At 46.9% G+C, this 27,129-nt stretch overlaps 1 protein-coding gene and 1 pseudogene across 2 annotated transcripts in view; one reads left to right on the plus strand and one right to left on the minus strand.

Moving 5' to 3' along the window:
• Window positions 1-27,129, plus strand: part of SPIDR (scaffold protein involved in DNA repair) — a 331,570-nt gene that overhangs the window by 298,287 nt on the left and 6,154 nt on the right. For both annotated transcript variants that reach the window (XM_060116489.1, XM_060116488.1), the window contains 5 exons: window positions 10,120-10,204; window positions 11,149-11,292; window positions 11,384-11,443; window positions 12,880-13,084; window positions 14,389-14,535. In XM_060116489.1, the coding sequence (XP_059972472.1) occupies window positions 10,120-10,204; window positions 11,149-11,292; window positions 11,384-11,443; window positions 12,880-13,084; window positions 14,389-14,535 (641 nt within the window). The remainder of the gene's footprint in view (window positions 1-10,119; window positions 10,205-11,148; window positions 11,293-11,383; window positions 11,444-12,879; window positions 13,085-14,388; window positions 14,536-27,129) is intronic.
• On the minus strand, window positions 3,547-6,639 carry LOC132501056 (mortality factor 4-like protein 1; annotated as a pseudogene).

The following is a 27,129-nucleotide window of genomic DNA, read 5'->3' on the forward strand; positions in this document are numbered from 1 at the left end:
TTCTCTATCTGTTGAGTAAAATTTGAAAAATATTGTCCTGAAATTCATTGAACTAGCCTTGGACAATGTTCAGTAATTCCCCACATCTATAAGGTATTTGTGGGATACTCGTAGCAGAGAGTGGTCTCTGAGGTCAGAATGCCCGACCGACGTGATGCCGTCACTGTCTAATTCAGAAACGGTGTCGTCACCCCCAAAAGAAACGCCTTCCCCATGGGCAGTCACTCCCCACCCTCCAGCCCCTGGCAGCCACTAATCTGCACTCTGTCTCTGTGAATTTGCATATACTGAACACTTCGTATAAAGGAACCATCCGGGCTTCCCTGGTGGCGCAGTGGTTGAGAGTCCGCCTGCCGATGCAGGGGACACGGGTTCGTGCCCCGGTCTGGGAAGATCCCACATGCCGCGGAGCGGCTGGGCCCGTGAGCCATGGCCACTGAGCCTGCACGTCCGGAGCCTGTGCTCCGCAACGGGAGAGGCCACAACAGTGAGAGGCCCGCGTACCACAAAAAAAAATAATAATAAAATAAAAAAAATAATAAAGGAACCATCCTGGCTTCTTCCACTGAGCATCATGTTTTCGAGGTTCGTCCATGTTGTATCGTGTGTCAGTACTTCACTCCTTTTTATGGCTGCCTGATACTCTGTTGTATGGATATGCCAGAGTTATTTATCCATTCATCAGTTGATGCACATTTGGGTTGCTTCCATGTTACTTTCTGGCTGTTATGAACAGTAATACTGCTATGAACATTCACGATGCACATACGGACGTAAGTCTTCAGTTCTCTTGGGTAGATAGCTAGAAGTGGGATTGCTGGGTCTATGCCAAAGTGTTTTCCAAAGTGACTGCCCCATTTTCCTGTCTCACCAGCATATTGATGTAGTTTAGTCACTGATTATCTAATCTCCTCAGGATCTCAAGGTTGCCATGGCTCCCATCAGTTTCCTCATGATCTCCTGGGCCATCTGGTAGTGTCTGCTCTGGCAGCCAAACCTCTGAAGGAAATGCATTTCAGTATCAAGGCAAAAGTTTGTTTAGTTGATTCGAGGTTGTCTCGTGTGTGTATGAGGGTGACGTAAAAGGACGTAAGGTGACACAAGCTACCTTCTGGAAGACAGTCGAGGGCACAGAGGGAGGGAGGTAGATGGTAGAGAGTGGATCTTGAGCGGCACTGAGGGTTAGAGATCACTTCCAGACTTCATGGTCTCAGGACCCCTTAATACTCTTCAAAATTACTGACACCCCCAAGGAGATTTGTTTAATGTGGTTATATTGATCAATAATTACTATATTAGAAAATAAGGGCTTCCCTGGTGGCGCAGTGGTTGAGAGTCCGCCTGCCGAAGCAGGAGACATGGGTTCGTGCCCCAGTCCGGGAAGATCCCACATGCTGCGGAGCGGCTGGGCCCGTGAGCCATGGCCGCTGAGCCTGCACGTCCGGAGCCTGTGCTCCGCAACGGGAGAGGCCACAGCAGTGAGAGGCCCGCGTACTGCAAAAAACAAAAACAAAAAAATAAAACAAAAAAAAACTATATTAGAAAATAAAATGGAAAATTAAATATTTATTAGTTCACCTAAAAATCCTAAAAATAAACCCATTAAATAATAACATAAATAGAATTTTTATGAAAAATATTTTCTAAACCAAGACAACCTTAGTGAGAAGAGTAGCCTTATTTTATGTTTTCTGCAGATCTCTTTAATGTCTGGACTAACAGAAAACGATGGATTGTCATCTCTGCTCTGCATTCAGTCAGTCCTGTATTGTACATAGTGTAGCCTCTAGAAAGCTCCACTGTACACTCATGAAAGAAGGGGAAATAAGGTCTCAGGACATAGTTCTGGCCTTGCTGGTCCCTTGAAAGGGTCTTACAGACCCAGGGGTCTCCAGACCCCACTTTCAGAATTCCTGGTCTGAAATATTCCATCTCCAGGTAATCTGTCTTACAAGAAAGCGATGAGTACTACATAACAGTAGGTACAGAGCAATTAGCAACTGCACGAAACAATTTTAGGAACATTTTACACCCAATATAAATGCTTCGTTTAAAAAAAAAAAATTCTGAGATCTCTGAGGATGAATTTAACTCAGTGAACAGGTTACATCCCATCTTGAGGGTGACGTCACCATTGTGGTTTAAATCTTCTGCAGCAAATTCCACTCCACCCACACCCAAAAGAAAGTGATTCAGGCAGTCTTAGATTACCCGGTGAAGATTTGGGAGTAGTTAGCTGAGGCCGTATCAGATGGAAAAATAACTCTAAAATAACATAGAAAACAGGCCCGGTGAGCAGGCGTGTCGGGAAACAACCTGGTGAGCTCAGGGAGAGCTCTCCGCCTTGCTTCCTCCCCATGGGCTGCAGCCGGGGACCTGCTTCCAGGCGACACTGGCCGTCGCCCTCGGTACAGGGAGGCTGCGCCAGTCTCTAAAATCTGTGAAATATGTACATTCAGCGTCCTTTCGGATAGTGGTGAGGCCAGAGCCCCTGCTCCTTCCCCGTCTATCTGTGAGGTTTCTAGAACTCCTCTTGCTGTCGTCCTCAGGCACACTCTGCTCTCGTGGCCTCTTCTTTGCGCCAGGCAGCCCTGCCGTGGCTGCCCCAGGACTAGCCCCGGTCCTCTTCCTCTTGTCAGAGCAACCGAGAGCGTCAGGGGTAAGGGTTAGAGGCTGCCTTTCTCAGCCAGAAGTTCAGCAGTTGATGTGGGGTCTCGGCTCGATTGTTTTCCCCGGAGGGCAAACCTGGGCTCTCGTCTGCCCAGGAGAGACACCTGAATGTGGCATCATTTCAGACACTTATGCTGAATTTGTGAGACTTTTTTTGGAGATGGCCTCAAGTCGGTCTCTTCCCTTTGTGACTCATTTGTGTATTTTCTACTTAGATTTTTACAGCTTCCAGAATATCCCACAAACAACAAAATGCAGGCAACAGAATGGGTTTTCTCATTCTAAGAAATCAGTAACTTTGCTCCAGGTATCTCTATCTGTGTACTAATCCTTAATAATCTTTGCAGCACTTTTTTCTCTCTTAGGGAGCTGGTAATTATTAAAACAACAACTCAGAAAATGTTTTTGAAGTTAACTACGGTGCTCTGTATTTGTAATTTTTTACTGCAAATGAGTTGGAAAATGTTGTCTTGTTTTGTTTTCATCAATACCCCAAGGCCTTTGCGCATGAACAAGGTATTCAGCCAGCCAGGCTTGTGTCTCAGCCTGTAGAAGGCATGTGTCCCAGACGGCTGGCTGTTTCTAGCTACCTCGTGCTCCTGCACCCTCCCCGAAAGCCTGTGCTGCTCCCACCCCCCTCAGCCACTGCGTGCTTAGAAGTGGGAGAATCAGAGTCCTGCAGGGAGCACAGCGGGGCCAGGAGGTTTCAGGGCTCACCTGCAGTGCAGATGAAGGCGTCCGCTGTGTGCCCCATCGGGCTCCAGGCCCCCCAGAGCGAACACCCAGCTCCAGAAGCACGGGGAGCGGGAGCCCCGAGGCCTGGCTGTGAGGAGCAGTATTCCCGCTGACCCGCCACCTCTGTTGCAGTCCCAAGTCTCAAGCAGTCCAGTTAGATTCAAAGAATGTGGTGCGGCCAGCCTCCTCCGGCTCTCCTGGGGGGTCTCCCCAGGTGAAGATGTGCGAGAAGGCACCTCTTAACACTTGGAGCAGCTGGTCACACTCAGAGGCGGCCTTTGCCTTGGAGAGAGTGGAAGAGCTGAGCCCGCCCTGGAGGAGGCCCTGGGTCCTGGGCCACAGAGACTGCCTTTGGGGGAGTGTGCTCGGCTCCCGCCAGGAGCTGCAGTGTTCACTCCCTCCAGGGCACTCCAGTCACCAGCCGCGTTTGCCTTCGCAAAGGTCGCTTTTCAAGTTTACCCACCTTTCCCATCAGGAAAGTTCTTCTTTAGGTTATTTTTCTAAAAGTCTAAGATTTAGTGAAGGCAGCTGCAGCTGTTGACAGATAGATGATGACCTGTTTCTTGAGGAAATTAAGGTATCCTTTTTCCATTATTTGCCCACAAGGTTATATGGAAGACAAAGAGTATTTGAAATTTAGATTCCCAGACTCAGCAAATAGATAATAAAAGTCTGACCCTCTCTCAGTAGTATTCTACCACTTTCTGAAGTCACCAAAACGGCCAGTCCAGTTGGTAAAAGCAGGCGTTTAGCTTCAAGCAGATGTGCACAGAATGTCAAGGGGTGTGTTTGTTTTTTCTCTGCAAGTCCACCTGGATTAGTAGTTTTTGTTGTCCTGGCCCAGCTTTTCTTTGAGTAGTTTCATCATCGGGGTGGGGAGAAAGAGGGAAGAAATGAGAGAAATTGGTCTACACGTGATGACCTTTAAGTGTCAGCCTTTTTCTCTTCATCCAGCTTTGCCAGCGTTCTGTCGCCAGCATCACACCCTGACACTCTTCACGTGCCGTTTATCGTATTTGCTGTCCTGGATGTCCTCTCAGAGTTTTTTTTCTATATCAGCGTGTTTAAAAGTGGAAGTTAAATGTTAGATTTTGGTAGGGTACTTTAAAAGTACTAAATAGACTAACCATCACAATAAGGCAAGGAAAAGCAAAAAGACAGAAAGGAAGAAATAAAACTGTCTCTACTTCGGATGACATGATGGTCTATGTTGAAAATCCCAAGGAATCTACAAAAGAAAAAAGAAAATTCCGAAAACTAGTAAGTCAGTTCAGCAAAGTAGCAGCATACAAGATTAACATTCACAAGTCAGTCACATTTCTGTATACTGGCAATGAACCCTTGAAAATCAAAATTAAAAATACAGCATTTACAGTTGCCCAAAAAGGAGTATTTAGGTATAAATCTAACAAAACATGTCAGGACTTGTATGCTGCAAACTACAAAACACTGATTAAAGAAATCAGAGAAGATCTAACTAAATGGAAGGGTGTGCCACGTTCATGGAGTGGAAGACTCACCATTGTAAAGATGCTAGTTCTCCCCAAAAGATGGTATAGGCTTGACGCAATACCCATTAAAGTCCCAGCAAAAATTTTTGTAGATATATCCAGGCCTATTCTAAACTTCTTTTTTTTCTTTTTGAAATTTAAGGAAAAAATTTATTGAAGACCTGAAAAGCAATTTGTAAAATATTGACTTTTCCAGAAAACTGTAGCTACCCAATGCATTGTGTCTATCATGTTAAAACGTGACTAGGGGCTTCCCTGGTGGCGCAGTGGTTGAGAGTCCGCCTGCCGATGCAGGGGACGCGGGTTCGTGCCCCGGTCCGGGAAGATCCCACATGCCGCTGAGCGGCTGGGCCCGTGAGCCATGGCTGCTGAGCCTGCGCATCTGGAGACTGTGCTCCACAATGGGAGAGGCCACAACAGTGAGGGGCCCACGTACCCCCCCCAAAAAAAAAAAGTGATTAGACACAAATATAAAAACCATGAAACAAGCCACCATTCTTTGACAATCTGAGCAAAGATAAAATGCCTAAGGAACAACATGAATGACTTGCACAGGATGGGCTCTTCACTGTCAGCACCATAAAAAGGGGGGGAGCACAAATGGATGAGCGTTTTCAGTTAGACACGCTGAACTGAACCTTTGGCACTAGGAATCAGAGCATTTTGTCATGTAGCATTAACACATATTATAAAAGTGTGTCGTGTCAAAGGAATAGAACCACCAGCATTCAAACACAGCTTTGTCAGCTAAGCAGTAAAACACTCTACAGTACGTCTCTCTGTTGTCCATCATTGAATACACTGGTAGCAACTTTGAAATGGAAAAAAAAAAAAGAAAAGAAAAAAAGGAGCTGTAACCCCTTTTATTTTCTGTTTAAAATCAATCAGAAAACAAACATCACTTCTGTTATACACTAACGTTTCCAAAGTACATCATTTGTATAGGAGAAAGACTAAGAAACAAAAATGTGTTTACAGAGATCCAAACGCGAGGGCGTATAAGCACCTCACGCAGCTTTCCGCTCATGCTCAGGAGGAGCCACTTCGTGATCACTGGCACTAAACAGAGTTCTTCGCCAGGTGTTCTGGGAAATCGTGGAGATAAGTCAGTAATAAAGCAAGGCTCTTCTCATCCAGAGGTGTAGAGGCCAACATTGCTCCAATACGTACAAACAATCTCAGCAGATGCCGCGCTCCATGCACTTTGGACATGGCGCATCAGGGTGATCTGCGAGGATTTCAGCGTCCTGTGGTCTCATATTTGCAGAGCAGCTGAGTGCCCAACATTACACTGAAGTATTCCTTGATCCCTGCCACAGCTTCATTAACAGCATACTCCTTATTTTCTGTGTTTCCTCAAGATTTCTTGTAATTTGCAGAATCCTCTATGGAATCCACATTCTTCTTGTCAGGAGGATAAAAGAGCTGTTTTTGCCAGGTAATTAAGTCCCAGTCTTCAACAAGCCATGGTTTTAGTTCTTCAGGACTCTTTAACTTCGACTCTGTTCATGAATGTTTCCTCATTTTCAACAGTAGAAGCTACTCGGGCCGTTTTCTTGCGAGGAGACTGAGGTGTCTCACTCATACTACCACCATCTCCATTTCCAGGTGTTTTCTGTTTGTTCTTTTTTGTTTTCACTTCAACATTTTTCGGTTGCAAACCAGAAGTCTTCTTTCTAGGGGCAACCCCTCTCATCTTCCCCTCTGCATACTGCTCCTGATTGGCTTTGTTTGGAAATGCAAAGGAACTAGAGTAGATAAAACAGTTTTGAAAAAAGGATAAAATGGGAGGAATCACACCCAAGTTCAAAACTTATGATATGGCTACAAGAAACTGCGGCACTGGTGGAGGGATGACTCTGTGATCAGCGGAGAGAACTTGGGACGCGGCCTGTGGGATTATGGCCAAATGATTCCTGACCAAGGTGCAAACAAAGCAACTTGGTGGAGGAAGGATAGTCTTCAACTAACTGGACATATATGGGCAAAATATTCATCTCAACCTAAATCTCATACCTCACAGTAGATCTTAGGCTTAAATATAAAACATAAAACTGTAAAGAAAACCTTTGGGACTTATTGAGTAAAGAGTTCTGAGATGTGGCAACAAAAGCAAGACAAGCTACAGACGGTGAGAAAATCTTTGCAAACCTTGTATCGTGGACGGTATAATGAAGTCTCAAAACTCAACAGTAAACACACACACACACACACACGCAGGCCAATTAGAAAATGGGCAGAGGACATGAGGAGACATTTCCAAAGAGGACATCACATGGCAAATAAACACATGGAAAGGTGTTCGACATCACTGTCCTTAAGAAAAAGCACGTCAAGACCACGGTGAGATATTACCATGCTCCTAAACAGCTAAACGTGAAAAACTAAAATGGAAAACAGTGAGAGCATCGGGTGCCAGTGAGGATGGGAAGAAACTCTCTCTCATATGTTGCAGGTGGGCGTGTAAGGTGGTGTGGCCCCCCAGGAGCAGAGTTGGCAGTTCCTTTAAAAACTGAACATACTTATCTGAGCAGCTGCACTCCTGGGCATTTATCCAGAGAAACAAATATCTGCATTCACACAAAAATCTGTACCCAAGTGTTTGTAATAGCCACAAACTGGAAACAACCCAGATGTTCCTCAAAGGTGAATGGTCAACAAGCTGTGTCACATCCACACCATGGGGAGTACTCCGCAGCAAAAAGGGACAAGCTGCTGATGCCACAGCAGCTTGGATGGATCTCAGATACATTGTGCTGAGTGACAAAAGCCAACTCAACATGCCATGCACCACACGACTCTGTTTATGCAAGATTCTCAGAAGTTGTGTGGGTGTGTATGAGACTGTGTGAGTGCTGGTTATTCGTTCACCGAGTCTCCAACCCCTCATGTGGGCTGGCACTTCGGTGCCTGTCCTTCAGCGAGCTGTGTGTAAAGAAGCAGGATGTTCAGGGCAGGAGCAGGTGGATGATCCCCAGAAGAGAGGCGCAGCGGGCCCCCAGCGTCCAGCCAGCTGCCTCTGAACCTCAACTGGCCCTGGTCTCCCAGCCCTGTCCAGTCACCCACACAAACAGCTGCTGTCAGGAGAGGGAGAGAGTGAATTTCCCTCGTGTGTCCCCCTTGGCTTACCGCTTTTGTGCTTGATTTGGACCCAGAATCTTGGTGTTGGCTGTAGGCCACGCCCTGCGGGCCACGTTTCTATTGTGTTCGGTGTGAGGGGCTAAAAGACTGTGGGAAGCTTTGAGTCTTGTTCTCCGTGATGCTGAGACCCTCATTCTCAGTTCTGAGTGTTTTGACTTTCTTAACCACTGGATCCTAAGCACTTAAAATAGTACTTGCTCTTAAATGTTGAGAGAAATAAGAATATGTAACATTAATTATTAAGACCACAAGCTTTTTAAAAAGTTAACAACATTATTATATATAAACATTGTTAAGGGACTTCCCTGGAAGTGCAGTGGTTAAGAATCCGCCTGCCAATGCAGGGGACACGGGTTCGAGCCCTGGTCCGGGAAGATCCCACATGCCGCGGAACAACTAAGCCCGTGCGCCACAACTACTGAGCCTGCACTCTAGAGCCCGCAAGCCACAACTACTGAGCCCACACGCCTAGAGCCCGTGCTCCACAACAAGAGAAGCCACCACAGCGAGAAGCCTGCACACTGCAACGAAGAGTAGCCCCCGCTCGCTGCAACTAGAGAAAGCCACGTGCAGCAACAAAGACCCAACAACGAAGACCCAATGCAGCCAAAAATAAAAATAAATAAATAAATAAATTGATTAAACATTGTTGAAACTTAAGGCAAAGTCTAAGAAGTCTTTGTGATGTATAGTCTTTGTTTTTTGGCAACTAAAACCGGATTTTTAAAATTGTAAAATGTACATTACATAAAATTTTCCACCTTAACCATTTTTAAGTGGCACTAAGTACCTTCACATTGTTGTGCAACCGTCACCACCATCCACCTCCAGAACTTTCTCATCTTCCCAAAGTGAAGCTGTGTCCCCAGGAAACACTAGCTCCCCAACCCCTGTCACCCACTGTCTGTCTCTGTGAATTTGTTTCGTGTAGGGACCTCGTATAAGTGGACTCATACACTATTTGTCTTTATGTGTCTGGCTATATTCTTTATTTTAGATAACGTATTGATAACTTTTTTATTCTGTGAGTGACACATATCTGTTTTGCAAAATATAGGAAATACATAAACCAAAGGAAGAAAATAAACGTCACCTTTAAGTTCTACTCAGATAACCACTAACAACATTTTTTTTTATCTTTTAGAGAGGGAGAGACATTATAATTTGTTGTCTGCTTGTCACTTAGCAGGGTATCATGAATATCTTTCCGTGTCCTTAAATATTTTCTGTGTAACCATTTCTCTTCTGCCTCTCTTCCGGGGATCGCCTCATAATTTTTTATAGTTTTTTTTATTGAAGTATAGTTGATTTACAGGGTTTCAGGTGTACAGCAAAATGATTCAGTTATACATGTACATATATGTATATATTCTTTTTCAGAGTCTTTTCCATTATAGTTACTACAATATACTGAATATAGTTTCCTGTGCTATACCGTAGGTCCTTGTTGTTTATTTTATATATAATAGTGTGTGTCTGTCAGTCCCAAACTCCTAATTTATGCCTCTCCCTTTCCTTTCTGGTAACCGTAAGCTTGTTGTCTATGTCTGTGAGTCTATTTCTGTTTTGTAAATAAGTTCATTTGTATCATTTTTTTTACATTCCACATATAAGTGATATCATATGATATTTGTCCTTCTGTTTGTGACTTACTTCACTTAGTATGTTGATTTCTAGGTCCATCCACATTGCTGCAAATGGCATTATTTCATTCTTTTTTATGGCTGAGTAGTATTCCATTGTCTATGTGCACCACAGCTTCTTTATCCATCGATGGACATTTAAGTTGCTTCCATGTCTTGGCTATTGTAAATTGTGCTGCTGTGAACATTGGGATGCATGTATCTTTTCCAATTAGAGTTTTCTCCAGGTATATCAGATGCATCGTAATTGAATGAACAGTCTCCTTCCTGTTCTTGTGCAGTCAGGTTCCAAGGTCTGTCTGTCTGTGTGCCCCTGACTTCATCGTCCTGAATGGTGGCTCCTTGGCATTTGGCCTGGTGTCTGTGGAGCAGGTCTGCCTGTGAGCAGCTCACTGACCAGGCATCTCTTCTTTTTCCAGGATGATGGAGCTTTTCAGTTTGATTGATACCATGTGGCCTCCAGTGGCGCCTCTGAAAGCACCAGGCCACGGGCCAGCCTCCGAGGTAAGCCCAGCACTGCAGCATCCCCCAACCCCACACCCCCCATCACACCTGCTCTGTGGCCACCAGGCGCTGAACCAGTGCCAGCCTACGGTGCACATCCCCAAGAAGCCCAGGTCCAGAGGGTGGGAGCCGGTACAGAGATCCAGACCCACCCGCCTCACTCACAGGCTGCGGCCTGGCTGCCTTCCACACGGTGCTGCATGCATGCTTCCTGAGGTTACTTTACACGACGCCTCTCGACCCCCATCGTCATGGGCCACTGCGCACTGAGGGTCTCAGCCTCGCAGCGAACAAGAAGCGGGCGGTTTCCCCGCCACCTTTCAGTCAGTAGTAGAACCAACACTTAGTCACCAATTAGAGCAAAAACTCAGTAAACAAAACCCGTGGGTATTGGTTCAGCCGCTAGCTCAGCCAGGGGTTTCCCTTTCCTTCCTCATCACATTGCTTACGGCAGTCAGTTGCTCACAGGTAGCAAAATCGACCGATGAAAATGTGCCCCTCCTCCCCGCCCTGAGCCCTGTCCAGCAGGCTGGCAGCGGCTGCTTTGGGCTTTAGTCCCCAAGCTGAGAACTGGGGCTGCCGTGCTTGTGTGGTAGCTGACTTCCTAGCACGGCCGAGACGGTGGCTCTGTCCTGTGCCGGACCAGCAGCCTGGCGGTCAGGAATGCCATGTCCAGATTACTTCCGGGGACGAAGTTTCTAAATGGCGTCTTCAGTGTACTCTGAAGAATAAACTTCTAAAGTGAAATCTTGAATTGGTAATAAACTCAAAAGCACAGACGTTCTAATGCTTGTTTCCAGAGAGAAACAACATAAGCCGTCTCTTACAGAGCCTTCCAGAGGAACAGCCTGCATCTGTGAATAGAGAGGTCTGTATTAAAGGTAGATTTATATTAATAGTGTATTTGAGCCTTTTAACAATACATTCGCCTTCATTTTAAACAGGAAAAAACTCATCTGCCGCCTCCTAGCTTCTGTTACATCCTCACTGCTCATCCAAATCTGGGACAAATTGATGCAATTGAAGAAGACTCTATTTCGAAGCTTTACCAGCCTCCGATTCCCCGCTTCTTAAGAGAAATTCTCCAGGTGGCGTCTTTGTTTGTACCCTGGTCTCAGTTACTTTGCTGTGTCCATGAGCTTGGGGAGACATTCCTCTCTGTTTTCAATACCTTTCTAGACTGATGGCCCCTCTACCCGTTGCAGTTTCTATGCCAGAGTGATTTACCAAAGACCACAGGTAATCCATCTCTCTTTTCTCAAAACGTGTCGCATAGCTTATTAAAGGATAATCTCTCTCAGAAACTGCTGCAGTACCAAAAGACAAAAACACTGTTGAACTTGAGCTGTGTGCACTCTGTGCTGACGCGGTGGTCAGTCCATTCCTTGCGCAGGTGGGGCTGCAGCCCTTGGTGAAGCGCCGGGTGTGCAGCCGCCAGGGGGAACCTGCCCGGCTCTCAGACTGGGCATGTCAGCCCCTCTCTGACACAGGCAGGCTGTAGAAAGGAAGGGGCAGCTGAAGCCTCCTTTCCGGGGTGAAAGTAGGAATCTCAGGATGGAGCTCAGCCATTTCTAAGGTCTCTTTCTTCCACAGTTGGGAGGAACCTGTGGTCGCTGCGAGGTCTCGGGCAGCTCTCCGGGGCAGCCCCCAAGTTAGAGGGCCGAGGCCAGGGGAGGGGTGCTCTCGGTCCACGAGTGCGCGCCCTCAGTCCTGCAGGAGCCTCCACTGGACCTTAACTCAGAGCTGGACAGCCACGTGTCACAGCCACTCCCTGTTCGCTTGTAGGCACTTGAGAGAGAATCGGCACCTGTCCCGGAGCTCAAGGGCTCTCATCTTCCTCACTGTAACTTTCTCTAACTTCCTGTATGTAATCACCCTCCCCACCACATGAGCGCTCTCCCCCACCCAAGTCCCAGCTCCTGGCCATGCCGCCACCTCCTCCGCCCAGTCGTGTGAGCCGCCACATGGGATCCGCGGCCTGACTACAGCATCCACGCCAGCAGCCCCAGCTGCACCTCGTGCCAGCCAGGTGCTCGCAGGCCAGCCCTGCTGGCCCCCTGACAGGGGCCTTCCCAGCCAAATCCTTGTCCCCATTTGCATCTACTGGATCCTAATGGCAGAGTGCCATTGTGTCCTAATCACCTCCCAAAGGCCCCGTCTCCCATTACCATCACACCACGTTGGAGTGTAGGACTCCAACATATGAATTGGTGGGGCGGGGAGAGGCAGAGGAGGGGGACATAAACATTCAGTTCGTAACTATTCCTAACCCGTGGGCAGCTTACATCTAGCAGGAGAGCCAGAGTGTGTGTGCTGATGATAAGACAGTGTGACGATCAGCACCCGAGGTGTGTGAACACATGGCATTGGAAGGAAGCGCATGGCTTCTCCTGGTGGGTCAGAGGCAAGCAGAGCGGAGCCGGGGACGGGCAGGTCCCCCCGCAAAGGAGCCCTTAAACCAGCTGCAAGGTGGGAGCTCACAGGGCTCAGCCGTGTCCTGGGGGCTGCTGACCAAGACACGCAAAGGCTATTGCATGTTTTGAAATACTTATTGAAATGATATCAGCAATTGTTAGTGTTAATAATAATCATCTAAGATTATTGCTTTTAAAAAATAATTTTGGCTCTAAGAAAAGCTACCAAGTTAACAGCCTGACTGTGTCTTTGAATTATAGGTAAACAGTTTGCTTCTGGAGCCAAGGGAGATGTGGCTGGTGGTGACCGACGTTACTCTGCAAACACAGGACGAGGGCTCGGGCCTCCCCAAAACCATGCCTGTGCGTGTGGCCCCCTCATGCGTGCTGGGCCAGGAAGTCTGGGACACGCTCTCCGAGGCCACCTCCAAGAGCTTCTTCTTCAGGGATGTTCTCCGGGACCAGGGTATGCTCTCCTCTTACTGACAGCTCTGACGTAACCGGGAGATGCCAGCACGTGGCTTTGTGGATTCTTGGTGCCTCTGTCTTGCTCTGGAAATGCAGGCCCCATCCCGAAGTCCACTGCGGACAAGACCCCTGTGATGGCCACATGGACAGAACCAGAACCCCCTGCATGCAGTGCCGGCACAGCAGCAGGAGATGCCAGTGGTCACTCAGGGGTGGTCTGTTGGGGTCACACTTTACAGGTGCAGAAGCCACCTGAAGCCACTGCCTGGCGCATCACTTTTTAAAACAAATAAAAAACTAGAACATTTAAACACATGCTTTCGTCCCTCAGTATCCACCCCTCTGCGGACACCAAGACCTGCAGGTGCTCAGGTCCCTTCTGTAAAATGGTGGTATCTGCATATGAGCTGCACACATCCACCCACATTTTTTTTTAAATAAATTTATTTATTTATTTTTGGCTGCATTGGGTCTTCGTTACTGCGCGCGGGCTTTCTCTAGTTGCAGCGAGCGAGGGCTACTCTTCGTTGCCATGCGTGGGCTTCTCACTGCGGTGGCTTCTCTTGTTGTTGAGCATGGGCTTTAGTAGTTGTGGCACATGGGCTCAGTAGTTGCAGCACACGGGCTCTAGAGTGCAGGCTCAGTAGTCGTGACCCACGGGCTTAGTTGCTCTGCGGCTTGTGGGATCTTCCCGGCCCAGGGCTCGAACCCGTGTCCCTTGCATTGACAGGCAGATTCTTAACCACTATGCCACCAGGGAAGCCCTCCCACGCTGTAAATCTTCTCCAGATCACTTACGATCCCTAACACGATGTCAGTGCTGTGTAAATACTTGCCGGTGTGCAGCAAATTCAAATTTTGCTTTCTGGAACGTTTTTTCCAAATATTTTCCATCCTCCGTTGTTGGAATCCATGCTAGTTTGAATCTGCAGACGCAGAACCTGCAGACGCAGAACCTGCAGATACAGAGACCTAACTGTATGCTTAGATGGGTCAGTACTTTTTTCCAGGAATCAAAGTAGGATCCTGCCTAGACTGTATATTTTTCAGTGTATATAACTTGCATGACACGGAATTTGCCTTTATGAATGGAATTTGAATCTAGTGTTTGTGTGCTCTTACAGCTTAGTGCACAAGGCTTTGGGCTTCCTTTCTGCACGGTGCTGTGTCTCTGGACCCACGGGGGCCACACAGTGGTGCCCTTGGCTCCCCCCGTCCCCCCAGCTCCCATCTCGACTGGCAGGAAAACACGCTTGTTTCAAACCTCAGAGCTGCAATAATCTGAAGTGTCTCTGTTGGCAGGTCATCTTGTTTGTGTTGGACGAACTGTCCTCCTGCTTCCAAAGCCCCAGCTGGGTGTGGCCTCTGGTGCCTGGGAGCTGACAAGCCCTGTGAGGCTGGATGAGCTGGATTCTGTCACTCGGGTCAACTCCATTTGCAGCGTCCAAGGTGGGTAGTCGATTTTGATGGAAGAGGTATTTGTATTTGCTTACGTATCACACTTACCTTATATTCATTTGCTCATTTGTTCATCGAGTATTTGTTGCGTGCCTGACACTGGATGCATGACAAAGACGTGACCAGATACAGGACGGCAGCCTGCGGTGCTCCGCGTGCCTGTCGCCAGGACCTCACCTGTAGGAGGCACGGGCAGGAGCCCTGAACCGAGATGGCAGGGGAGGGGGGCTGGTCAGGTGCAGGGTGGGGGCAGGAGGAGAGCAGGGCTTACAAAGGCTGCTGACAGGGCAGGTGGATTAGCGCCAGAGGGAAGAGGGAAGAGGCTACAGGGGCATCTGGAGGGGCCGGAGGGGCTGCGGCCTCAGGTAGCACCCAGGGTGGGGGGCGAAACAGGGCACAGAAGTAGATCTGCGGGTGGATTAGTCAGGAGGGAAATTGACAGGTAGGGTAACAAATTCAGTACAGGGGAGCGATACGTGGATGGAGGGCAGGAATGTCTGTGAAAGTAGTTTGCTGAATTAATTTCCAAAAAGTACAGAAATTCCAAAAGTAACATTGAGGGCCTGTCTCTTCCATCCTTGGACCACTAGATTCCTGAACCCCACTGTGGTTTTTTTTGTTTTTTTGTTTTGGTTTGGTTTTTTTTTTGCGGTATGCGAGCCTCTCACTGCTGTGGCCTCTCCCGTTGCGGAGCACAGGCTCCGGACGCGCAGGCTCAGCGGCCATGGCTCACGGGCCCAGCCGCCCCGTGGCATGTGGGATCCTCCCGGACCGGGACACGAACCCGCGTCCCCTGCATCGGCAGGCGGACTCTGAACCACTGTGCCCCCCACTGTGGTTTTTATGAACAGCAAAAGCTGTGATGCCACTGATGCTTGAATCCACGGCCCCTGCGTGCTTGTGAGATTGAGCACATGTTCTTTGTGTTGAGGCCGTTTGGATTTTCCCTTCTTTGCATTTCTTTTTACCGTTAGTACCGAAACATAATTGCTACAGCCTGGTGGTCCTGAAGAAGGCAGGCTCTGTCACCTGTGTCCGGGACCCCACTTTCTCATCTCTGCAACAGGGATAACAGGACTGACCCCAAAGCCTTGCTGAGGAGTAAATGAGCTGGTGGCGAAGGCGGACATTCAGTGCTCCCTGCTCCGGGCGGCGAGCGGCAGGTGGCTGGCTGGGGGCTGGGGCCTGGAGGCAGTGACGGCAGGGGTGGGGCGCCAGGGCCCTCAGGATTGCTCTGGCAGAGTTGGTCAAGGCCTTCCAGACAGGTGAGGGCACGTGGAGAACGACGGGCAGCCGTGAGAGCTTCGTGTGCTGGCGGAGCGGGGCTGTCGTGGGCAGGCTGGCCCTGTGCTGTTCTGCTGTCCCCGGCCGTGTTAACGAGGTGGGATGGTCAGATTTTTGTCTTAAATGAAGCAATTCTTTCAGCACCACGGATCGATCGACTGTGGTGCAAAGCCGAGCTGGCTGTTGGCAGGAAGATGATTGCGCTGCTGTTTGGAGGAGCACGGGGGAGGGTGGCTGCGAGTCTGGAGGCCGAGAGGGCCAAACTCGAGCAGTCTCAGGCAGCCTGTCCACAGCCTGTGGTTTCCAGCCGCCCACCGAGAGGCTCCCATCCCCTCACCTCTCTCAGAACGGGGTCGCTCCCGGGCGCAGAGCAGGGAAGGATGAGGAAGCAGCTCCCAAGTGACAGTCCCCACCCCTCCCACTTTGGCCTTAGGAGACCGCAGACATCGCCACCACCCGAAGCACTATTTTATGAGAAAATGCACCTGAAGAGCTGGCTTCCTGAGGAGGGTTCTTAACCTGCAGCCAGGGGGTAAAAAGAAGAGGAGAATGTGTAGACACTTGTAGGGATAGAGAGAAGACCCGATTTTTCTGAAGACCCTAATATTTTATTTTTGTATTTTTGTATTTTTTATTTTTTTTTTCTTTTGCGGTACGCGGGCCTCTCACTGTTGTGGCCCCTCCCGCTGCGGAGCACAGGCTCCGGACGCGCAGGCTCAGCGGCCATGGCTCACGGGCCCAGCCGCTCCGCAGCATGTGCGATCTTCCCAGACCGGGGCACGAACCCGTGTCCCCTGCATCAGCAGGCGGACTCTCAACCACTGCGCCACCAGGGAAGCCCGAGACCCTAATATTTTTAAAAAATAATAATTTATAGTGAGATTTACAGAACACAAAATTAACCATTTTAAAGTGAGAAACTCAGTGGCAGTTAGTCCATTTATAGGGTTGTGCAACCACCTCCTATTTTACATTTTGGCTTTTGTCATCTGAGGCTTTGAAAACAAGTGGCAGTCTAGTTTTCAATCACAGTGTCGTTGAGATGAAACTCACCCTTTTAAAGTGTACAGCTCACTGTTTCTAGTGTGTTCACACAGTTGTGCAAGCACGCCCACTAACTGGCCCCAGAGAGGAGCCTGTGTCTGTCAGCAGTCACGCCCCGTCCCCGCCCAGCCCCTGGCTCCCGCTTCTCTACCTTCAGTCTCATGGACACTCATGCGCATGAATCACGCACTGTGTGCTCCTTGGTTTCTGGCTGCTTTCACGCAGCAGAACATTTTCGAGGCATTTCTCAGGCTGCATTCCTTTCTGTGGCTGAATATTCCATTGTATGGGTAGACCCTGTTTTGTTTATCCATTCATCAGTTGATGCACATTTTTTTGATACTGTGATTCATGCTGCTATGAATATTCATGTAAGACCTTTGGGTGGACATCTACTTTCCGTCCTTTGGGTGTATTCCTGTTGTTTCACATGGTGTTCATGTGGACCACGATCCTAAGTAGAGAACAGCGTCAGAACCAGGAAGAAGCTGTGCTCCCTCCGTAGAAGGTAACCCTTCCGAGGGACAGAACTGAGGCTGAGATTGGGCACCCCCGGCGCAGACAGGATGACCACAGGGCAGTGTCGGGAAGCGTGGCCCACGGTGAGAGATCCAGTGTCCACTGTGGCCTCTCTGGAGAAGGGCAGTGTTGATGGAGGGTCTCTGGCCAGCACCACCCATGGAGCGACGCCTGGGCAGTGGAGGGAGAGCTGGGCCAGCAGAGTCCTCCTCGTGCCCCCAGAGCAGAGCTCTGCGGCAGGTCACATCCCCTGTGCTCCACGTCCTCACCAGCGTTTGGTGTTCTCAAGGCTTTAGATTGTCAGCCATTCTAACAGGTGTGTGATGGTGCCTCATTGCTATTTTAGTTTGTGTTTCCCTGACCACATGTGATGTGGAGCGTCTTTCATGTGCTTAGTTGCCATCTGTATATCTTCTGTGGTGAGGTGTCTGTGAAGGGCTTTGGTTCATTTTTTATTCAGGTTGTTCGTTTTCTTCTTGTTGAGTTTTAAGAGTTTTTTCATATATTTTGGATAACAGTCCTTAGTCAGATAGGTCTTTTGCAAATAATTTTTCCTGTCCTTGGCTTGTCTCTTCATTTTCTTAACAGTGTCTGAAGACCAGTTTTAATTTTAATGAAGTCCAACATCAACTTTGTTTTTTCATGAATTGTGCTTTTAGTGTATCTAAAAACTTGTTGTCCGATCCAGGGTTATCCAGATTTTCTCCTGTTTTCTTCTAGGAGTTCTGTAGTTTTGCATTTTACACTTAAGTCTGTGATCCATTTTCAGTTAACTTTTGTGAAAGGTGTGAGGTCTTTCTGGATTCATTTTTTCCCCATGTGTTTGTCAGTTCTGTCACTGTTGAAAAGGCTGTCCTTTCTCTATTGAAATGTCAAAGATCAGTCGACTATATTTATGTGGGTCTATTTCTAGGCTCTCTGTTCTGTTGTACTGATTTATTTGTTCTTTCACTGATACAACACTGTCCTGATTATGGTAGCTCTGTTGTGTGTCAGTCCTCCAGCGTTGTTCTTCATTATTGTCTTGGCTATCCTAGGTCTTTTTGTCTTCCATATAAACTTTAAAATCGGTTTGTTGGGGGCTTCCCTGGTGGCGCAGTGGTTGAGAGTCCGCCTGCCAATGCAGGGAACACGTGTTCGTGCCCCGGTCCAGGAGGATCCCACGTGCCGCGGAGCGGCTGAGCCCGTGGGCCATGGCTGCTGGGCCTGCGCGTCCGGAGCCAGTGCTCCGCAGCAGGAGAGGCCACAGCAGTGAGAGGCCCACGTACTGCAAAAAAAAAAAAAAATCGGTTTGTTGGTATCCAAGAATAACTTGCTAGGATTTTGATTGGTGTTGAATCTGTAGAGCAACTTAGAAAAAATGTACATCTTAACACTGTTGAGTCTTCCTGTACGTAAACATGGAGTATCTCACCGTTGATTTCTTTCAGCAGAGTTTTGTACTTTTCCTCATATAGATCTTGTACATATTTTGCTAAGTATTTCAGTTATTTTAGCTAATGTAAATGGTGTTGTGTGTTTTTAATTTCAAATTCCCTCGTTTATTGTTAGTATATAGGAAAGCAATTGACTTTTGTATTTTAACCTTGTATCCTACAACCTAGCTACAAACATGTTTGTAGTTCTAGATTTTTTTGTTGTTGATTCTTTGGGATATTCTACAGAGAAAACTGTCATCTGTGGACAGGACAGTGTTTTTCCTCATTCCCGACCTGTATACATTTTATTTCCTTTTCTGGCCTCTCGCATAAACTGGGACTCCCAGCACCAGGGTGCATAGAAGCAGTGAGAGGGGACTTCCTTGCCCTGTTGCTGATCTTAAGGAGAAAGCATCAACTTTCTTTCTCACCATTAGGTAATGATGTTAGCTGTAGGGGGTTGGTTGGTTTGTTTGTTGTTTTTTCTGCTAAAGATAATCTCTTTATTCCCCACATTGAAGGAAAAGAACCCTGCTCTTCTCCCACCGCTCTCTTCCTTCCCCTGCAGTTGGTTCTGTGTGTTGCTAAGGTCGATACTGTTCTGTAGCTGTAAAGCCTTGCACTTTGTCTACAGGTTGATCCTCAAGGATGAAAATCAATAAATGGTATTTTGGGACTTCCCTGGTGGTCTGGTGGTTAAGACTTTGCCTTCCAGTGCAAGGGGTGTGGGTTCAATCCCTGGTTGGGAAGCTAAGATCCCACATGCCTCATGGCCAAAAAAACAAAACATAAATCAGAAGCAATATTGTAACAAATTAAATAATGACTTTAAAAATGGTCCACATGAAAAAAATCTTTAAAAATGGTATTTTTATTATTATGACTATATAAATACTTTTAGCTGAATGGGAAACTAGTCTATACACTCTAGATCCTTTCTTCTATGGTTATTTTCATGGAGTTTTATGTTGACTCTTCTTTTCCTAGCACTGCCTGCCCTACACCCTAATTTTCTCCCAAATCCTCAAAAACGGTGACAAATCTTTGGAGTCATCCTTTTCCTTTGTAATCTCTCTCCTGGAGCCTTCCGTCCCTCTGAACCAATCTTGACTAGTTGCTCTGTTGTCGACTGTTGTCCTGGGCCTCCCTTCTAATGGTTCGATTCATTCTTTCTTAAATCACATAACTTCTTTATTGGTTTATTCTGTCTGTAGATTTTTTGTAAATGTTCTTTACCAAGTTGTGGAAACCCCCTCTATTCCTAGGCTACTGAGAGTTGTTTTTTTTTTTTTTTTTTTTTGCGGTATGCGGGCCTCTCACTGTTGTGGCCTCTCTCGTTGCAGAGCACAGGCTCCAGACACGCAGGCTCAGCGGCCACGGCTCATGGGCCCAGCCGCTCTGTGGCACGTGGGATCCTCCCGGACCGGGGCACGAACCCGTGTCCCCTGCATCGGCAGGCGGACTCTCAACCACTGCACCACCAGGGAAGCCCCGAGAGTTTTTATCATGAATGGGTGTCGGATTTGTCCAACACTTTTTCTTCATCTATTGTTATGATCATATGATTTTTCTTTAGTCTGTTGATATGATAAATTACAGTAATTGATTTTTTAAATACTGAACCAGCCTTATAAACCTGTAACAAATCCCATTTGGTCATGGTATAATCCTTTTTTTTATATAGTTGGATTAGATTGCTAATATCTTGTTAAGGGCTTTTGTAACTATGTTCATGAGAGATATTGGTCTGTAGTTTTCCTTTCATGTAATGTCTTTATCTGGGTTTGGTACTAGGTGAATGCTGTCCTCAGAGGATGAGTTGGGAAATATTCCTTCTGCTACTGTCTTCATGGAAGAAATTACAGAGTGTTGGTATAATTCCTTTCTTAGATGTTTGATAGAATTTATCAGTGAACCCATCTGGGCCTGGTGCTTTCTGTTTTGGAAGGTTATGAATTATTGATTCAATTGCTTTAATATAGGCTTACCTTGTTTTATTGAGCTTGGTAGATCCTGCATTTTTCACAAATTGAAGTTTTGTGGCAACTCTGTGTCTGTCAAGCAAGTCTTTCAGTGCTATTTTTCAACAGCATTTGCTCACTTTGTGTCTTGGTGTCACGTTTTGGTAATTTGTGCAGTACTTCAGATTTTTTCATTATGATTATGTTTGCTGTAGTGATCTGTGGTCAGTGATGTTTGATGCTACTATTACAAAAACATTATGACTTGCTGAAGGCCCAGATGATGGCTAGCATAGTTTAGCAATTAAGTATTCTTTAATTAAGTGGGGTTTTTTAGACGTAATGTATTTATTGCACACTTAATAGACTACAGTATAGTGTAGACATAACTTTTATATGCATTGGGAACCCCCCAAATTCATGTGACTCGCTTTATGGCAGTATTCGCTTTACTGTGGTGAGTGGTCTGGATCCGAGCCCACAGTATCTCTGAGGTGTGCCTGTAGGTCTTGGCCTATTCAGATCACTAGTTTCTTCTTGTGGGAGTTTTTGCAGATTGTGTCTTTCAAGGAATTGGTCCATTTCACCTAAGTTATTGAATTTGGGTGCATAGAGTTATTTCTGACATTCCTTTATTATCCTTTTAATTATTCCTTTATTGTCCTTTATTACTGATCCATGGGATCAGTAATGACGGCCCCTCTTTCATTTCTGATATAAATAATTTGTTTCTTCTTTCTTTTATCCTTGGTTATCCTAGCTAGAAGTTTATTAATTTTTATTGACCTTTTCAAAGAACCAACTTTTGGGTTTCTTGATTTTTTTCTATTGATTTCCTGTTTTCAGTGTCATTGATTTCTGCTCTAATTTTTGTTATTGCTTATGTTCTCCTTACTTTGTGTTTTAGTTTGCTTCTCTTTTTCTTGTTTCTTAAGATGAAAGCTTAGATTATCGATTTTAGATGTTTTCTAATATTTACATTTAGTGCTGTAAACTTCTCTAAGCACTGCTTTTGCTGCATCCCACAAGTTTTGATGTGCTTTTGTTTTCATTTAGTTCAAGGTATTTTAAAATTTCTCTTGAGATTTCTTCTTTGACCCACGTGTTATTTAGAAGTGCATTGTTTAATCTCCAAATATTTGGGGGTTTTCCAGTTATCTTTCTGTTATTGATTTCTGTTTAATTCCATTGTGGTTTAGGAGCATATTTAGTGTGATTTTTATACCTTTAAATGTGTTAAGGTGTGTTTTGTGGCCCAGAATGTGGCCTGTATGGATGAATGTCCCATGAGAGCTTGAGAGGAAGGTGTGTCCTTCTCTTGTCGGATGGAGGCGTCTGTAAACATCAGTCAGAACCGGGGATGGTGCTACTCAGTTCAACTATGTCTTTATGATTTTCTGCCTGTGGATCTGTCAGTCACTGGTAAGGGGACTTGAAGTCTCCAAACACAATATATAAAATACAGCCATGGGTCTGTTTCTCTCCTCGCAGTTCTGTCAGTTGGCTTCACGTGGTTTTAGCAGCCTGTTGTTAGGCAGACACACATTAAGGACAGATACGTCTCCTAGGAGAACAGACCCCTTTCCCATGAGGTAATGCCCCTCCTGATCCCTGATGACTTTCCTTGCTCCAAAGTCAGCTGTGTCTGAAATTAATGTAGCTCTCCAGTTTTCTCTTATTAGCATGAGCATAATATACCTTTTTCTATCCCTTTGCTTTTCACCTCTGTGTGTCTTTGTGTTTGAAGCAGATTTCTTGTAGACACCGTAGAGATGGCTCACAGTTTTTGTCCGCTCTGAAGAGTCTCTTTCTTATATTTAGACCATTCACATTTAAAGTGAATATTTATATCATTGGGTTAAGATCTATCATACATATATTTGCTTTCTGTTCCTTGCTCTTGTTTCTTTTTTTGTTTTCCACTTTCTTCTTGCCTTTTCTCATCTTTTTTTCCCCCTTGGCTGCACCAGCTGGGGTCTTAGTTCCCCAACCAGGGATCAAACCCAGGCCCTCGGCAGTGGAAGCGCCAGGTCCTAACCACTGGATGCCAGGGAAGTCCCTGCCTTTTCTCATCTTAATTGAGCATTCTGTATGATTCCATTTTCTCCTCTCAGTGTGTCAATTATACTTCTAGAAAAAATTTTTAGTAGTTGCCCTAGAGTTTGCAGTGTACACTTAGAACCAGTCCAGTCCACTTTCAGATAACACTGCCTGCTTCAGGGTGTGGCCACATTATCAATCTCTGCCTCAGTCCCTTATAACAGCTGTCATTCACTTCACTTACTCACAAGGCATAACACTGAACCCATCATTGTTATAGATCAGTTTAGGACAACAAAGGTTAAAGATTTTACTTTGCCCTCATTTATTCCTTTTCCAGTGCCCTTCCTTTACTTTATGTAGGTCCAGTTTCTGACCTGTATCATTTCATTACCTCCATTACCAGTTTAACGTTGCGCACTCTGGGGGTCTCTCTGAAGCCGTCCTGCAGGCGTGCAGGTGGGTCGGATGGATGTGTACAGACTGTTACCACAATGCAGCCAGATCCTCCGAGGAGGCCCAGCTAACTAGGGATTAAGAGAAGACGAAGCCCAGCTGCAAAAACCAGGGATTGGCCCAGCCTCCCACACAGGAGCCCCCAGCCAAGGCAGAGGCCATGCAGGAACCAGCTCCCAGATGGACACAGGGACGGGACCCCCTGCCCTCCAGCCAGCCGTGGGCTGGCCCAGACTGGATTCCATCAAATCCAGGATAGCCCCTCAGCCGTGCTCTGCCCTGCCCAGCCTGCCCCAGGAGGGCTCTCAGCTGGCCTCAGGGTCTCCCTTGGCCGCCTGGACCTGGCAGGACAGCAGGCGTGTTCCCTGAGCAGAGCTGGGATGGACGCAGGGAGCGGCCTGTGCGTCGGCCACTCACTGAGAACCAGCAGCACCTGCCAGGCAGACGTCTCCAGGAGGTGACGGCGCCCGCGACCTCCCTCCCCGAAAGTCGGCTCCCAGAGCTGCAGGGACTTCCTTCCAGTCTGTTTTTGGGGACAGTTTTGCAGTTGGTTTTCTCTTCCTTGCCCCACTTGACACTTTGTATCTGCCGCTTGCTGGTGGGTGGTGATCTTCCCTGCACTGTGCAGGGGGTGCGGTCACACATGGGGCAGAGTCCTGTCCTCAAAGCGGGTGTCGGCCTCGACCTAGAAGAAGGTCCTGAGCCCCAACTTCTTTCAGCCAGAAAGAAGGGCGGGGACAGAGAGCTGGCCGCCCACGAAGGATGGGCCGGAGGGCTTCTGATAGGACCCTCAGGAAGGACCTTTTACAAAGTCGTTTTCATAAACATGTGATTCACCTTCCCAAGCCTCATTACAAGAGGTTTCTGTAAATGAGACAAAGAATGTAAAGGCTTTTAACAGCAAATTGCAGCGATTTGCCAGAACTCTCAAACCCTAACAACAGTTGTTGTTTTCCTTCTGATGCTTCTTGAAGTGAATGTCCTAGATACTAAAGGTTAATAGTACAATTCCCAGCTGTCCCCTGGGTTGCCAGAAGGGATTGCCAGTGGTGTGGAGACCCCAGATGAAATGTATTTCCTCAGCTCGTGCCTTGTTCCCTAATTGGAAGGAAATTGCTTCATCCCATGTAAGTGTGAATGCTGTTAACACCCAAAGATATTCTAGGGTAAAGGGAACTGTGGTTTGTAGCAGTCTTCTTTTTCTTAATTCATTTAGCAGACCTGCCAAGGACTGTGTGAGCCTCTGTGCTGACACCCCCTTGGGTGGGAGCCCTCCCTGCGACCTGGACTCTTGACATTCATGAAGACACGCCTTCGGCTGTATTATAAGCTCTTATTGGCTTGACTTTTCATTGCTTTGACTCAATGTTGATTAGATTTGCAAGAACAATGAAATTAGCTAGGCAGCCTTTTTAAAATCAAGCTATATTATTTTCATTTTTAAAAAGCCATTCAAGGAAGCATTGCATGAACGCATTTTGATAAACTGAGCCTACCTAGTTCTCGTCATTCTCTTTTATCCTCTACAAATAAGTTTTCTCCTAATGTTTGTTCTAGTGGAGAATGAAATTCTTTGCTCCAAGCGTGTGAAGGATGACTCTTCTATCTTTCTGGAAACTTAGGTCACATCTTCCTTTTTTTCAAAGTCTAATTTCACCACTTTTCAACAAGGATGGTCTGTGATTTGCAGTGAATCTTGATGGTATGTACAATGCTTCACATTCCAAGAAAATCAGACCAACTCAATCCCCTGTTTAAAATTCCTTTCTGGCTTCTCATCCCTTCCAAGACCAAGTCTAGAATCCCCAGCGAGACCCTGGATGGTCCTGGCCTGCCAGCCTGCGGACTTCACAGCGGTCTCACCTGCCTCTTCTTTCTGCCTGTTTGGCCTCCAGCCCCACCTCAGGGTGAAGAGTGGGCCTGTGCCTCTCCCTACCTTCAGCCCCTCCTCGGGTCCATTCTTTCGGGAAGTCTCCCCTGACACTTAGGCCAGCCTAGAGGCCTCTCTTTTACACCTCTGAGGGGTCTTTTCCATTTCTCAATTTAGCATTTACTTCATGGTTTTCTTTAATAAACTGATTTTTTTAGAGCAGTTTTAGGTTCACAGCAAAACCGAGCAGAAGGCACAGAGCTTTTCCGTGTCCCCCCACCCCCGCACACACACAGCCTCGCCCGCTGTCAGCATTCCCCCCGGATAGTTGATGACCCTGATCGACAGGTCATCATCATCCAGAGTGCATAGTTTACAGCAGGGTTCACTCTTGGTGTTGTCATTTTATGGATTTAGACACACTTAGGACATGTAGCCATCATGACAGCGTCATACGGAATAGTTTCCCTGGCCTGAAATCCTCTGTGTTCCACCTCTTCAGCCCTCTCTCCCGCTTAATACCCAGAAACCACTGATCTTTTCACCATCTGTATAGTTTTGCTTTTTCCAGTATGTCCTGTAGTTGGAATCATACAGTGTGTAGCCTTTTGAGCTTGGCTTTTTTCACTTAGTAATATGCATTTAAGGTCCCTTCATGTCTTTTCACGGCTTGAGAACTCATTTTTTAAAAATCATTGAATAGGGCTTCCCTGGTGGCGCAGTGGTTGAGAGTCCGCCTGCCGATGCAGGGGACAGGGGTTCGTGCCCCGGTCCGGGAAGATCTCACATGCCGCGGAGTGGCTGGGCCCGTGAGCCAAGGCCGCTGAGCCTGCGCGTCCGGAGCCTGTGCTCCGCAACGGGAAAGGCCACAACAGTGAGAGGCCCGTGTACCGCAAAAAAAAAAAAGAAAAAAAAATCATTGAATAACATTCCACTTCCTAGATGAACCAGAGCTTATGTATCCATTCACCGGTGCTTATGTGGACATACATTTTCAGCTCCTTTGTGTAAATACCAAGGAGCGTGATTGTTTGATTGTATGGTAAGACTGTGTTTAATTTTGTAAGAAGTTGCCGAACTGTCTTCCAAAGTGGCTGCACCATTCTGCATCCCCACCAGCCATGAGGAGCGTTCCCGCTGCTCCACCTCCTCCCCAGCACTTGGTGCTGTCAGTGTGTGGGCTTTGGCCAGTCTAACAGGTATGTCGCGGTGTCTCACTGCTGCGTTCATTTGCATTTCCCTCAAGACATGATGCTGAACATCTTTTCACATGCTTTTCTGCCGTCTCTGTATCTTCTCTGGTGAGGTGTCTGTTAAAGTCTTTGGCCCAATTTTTAATCAGGTTATTCTGATTCTTATTGTTGAGTTTTGTTGTTGTTGTTGTTGTTTTGGGGGGTGGGGTGGGGCTGTGCTGCGCAGCATATGGGATCTTAGTTTCCCAACCAGGGCTCGAACCCGTGCCCCTGTATTGGAAAGCGGATTCTTAACCACTGGACCACCAGGGAAGTCCCTTTATTGTTGAGTTTTAAAAGTTCTTAATATATTTTGGATAGCAGTCCTTTATCAGAGTGTCTTTTGCAGATATTTTCTCCCATATTTCATGATCTTTTTACTTGTTATTTGTGTATCAGCTTTTCCAGCCTGACTGTGGCATCCATGAAAGTGTAGATTGTGGTATCTACCCTTATGTTCAAAGTGCTATGTGTATATCCCACACTAAAGAGCATTGTATATGTATTTGTTTGTTGAATAAATAAATCACAAACGTTGGAGTAAAAAAGAAATGAGGGAACCAGAGAAATCACATAAGAAGAGATACTGACAAACCAATAAGAATATTTCTCTTTCCGTATCAAAGAAGTGGAACTTAAGCTGTGGAATTCCAGCCTACTGTCCAGGAGGCAAATACTGCATGTGAGCGTCAGTGCAGTGGGCGGGCGTGGACGGCAGGAGTCGGAGGTTCTGTGGGAAGCACCTCTGAAAGGGGTTCCGC

Source organism: Mesoplodon densirostris, chromosome 13, assembly GCF_025265405.1.
Source record: "Mesoplodon densirostris isolate mMesDen1 chromosome 13, mMesDen1 primary haplotype, whole genome shotgun sequence".
In the NCBI taxonomy this organism is placed as follows: Eukaryota; Metazoa; Chordata; class Mammalia; order Artiodactyla; family Ziphiidae; genus Mesoplodon; species Mesoplodon densirostris.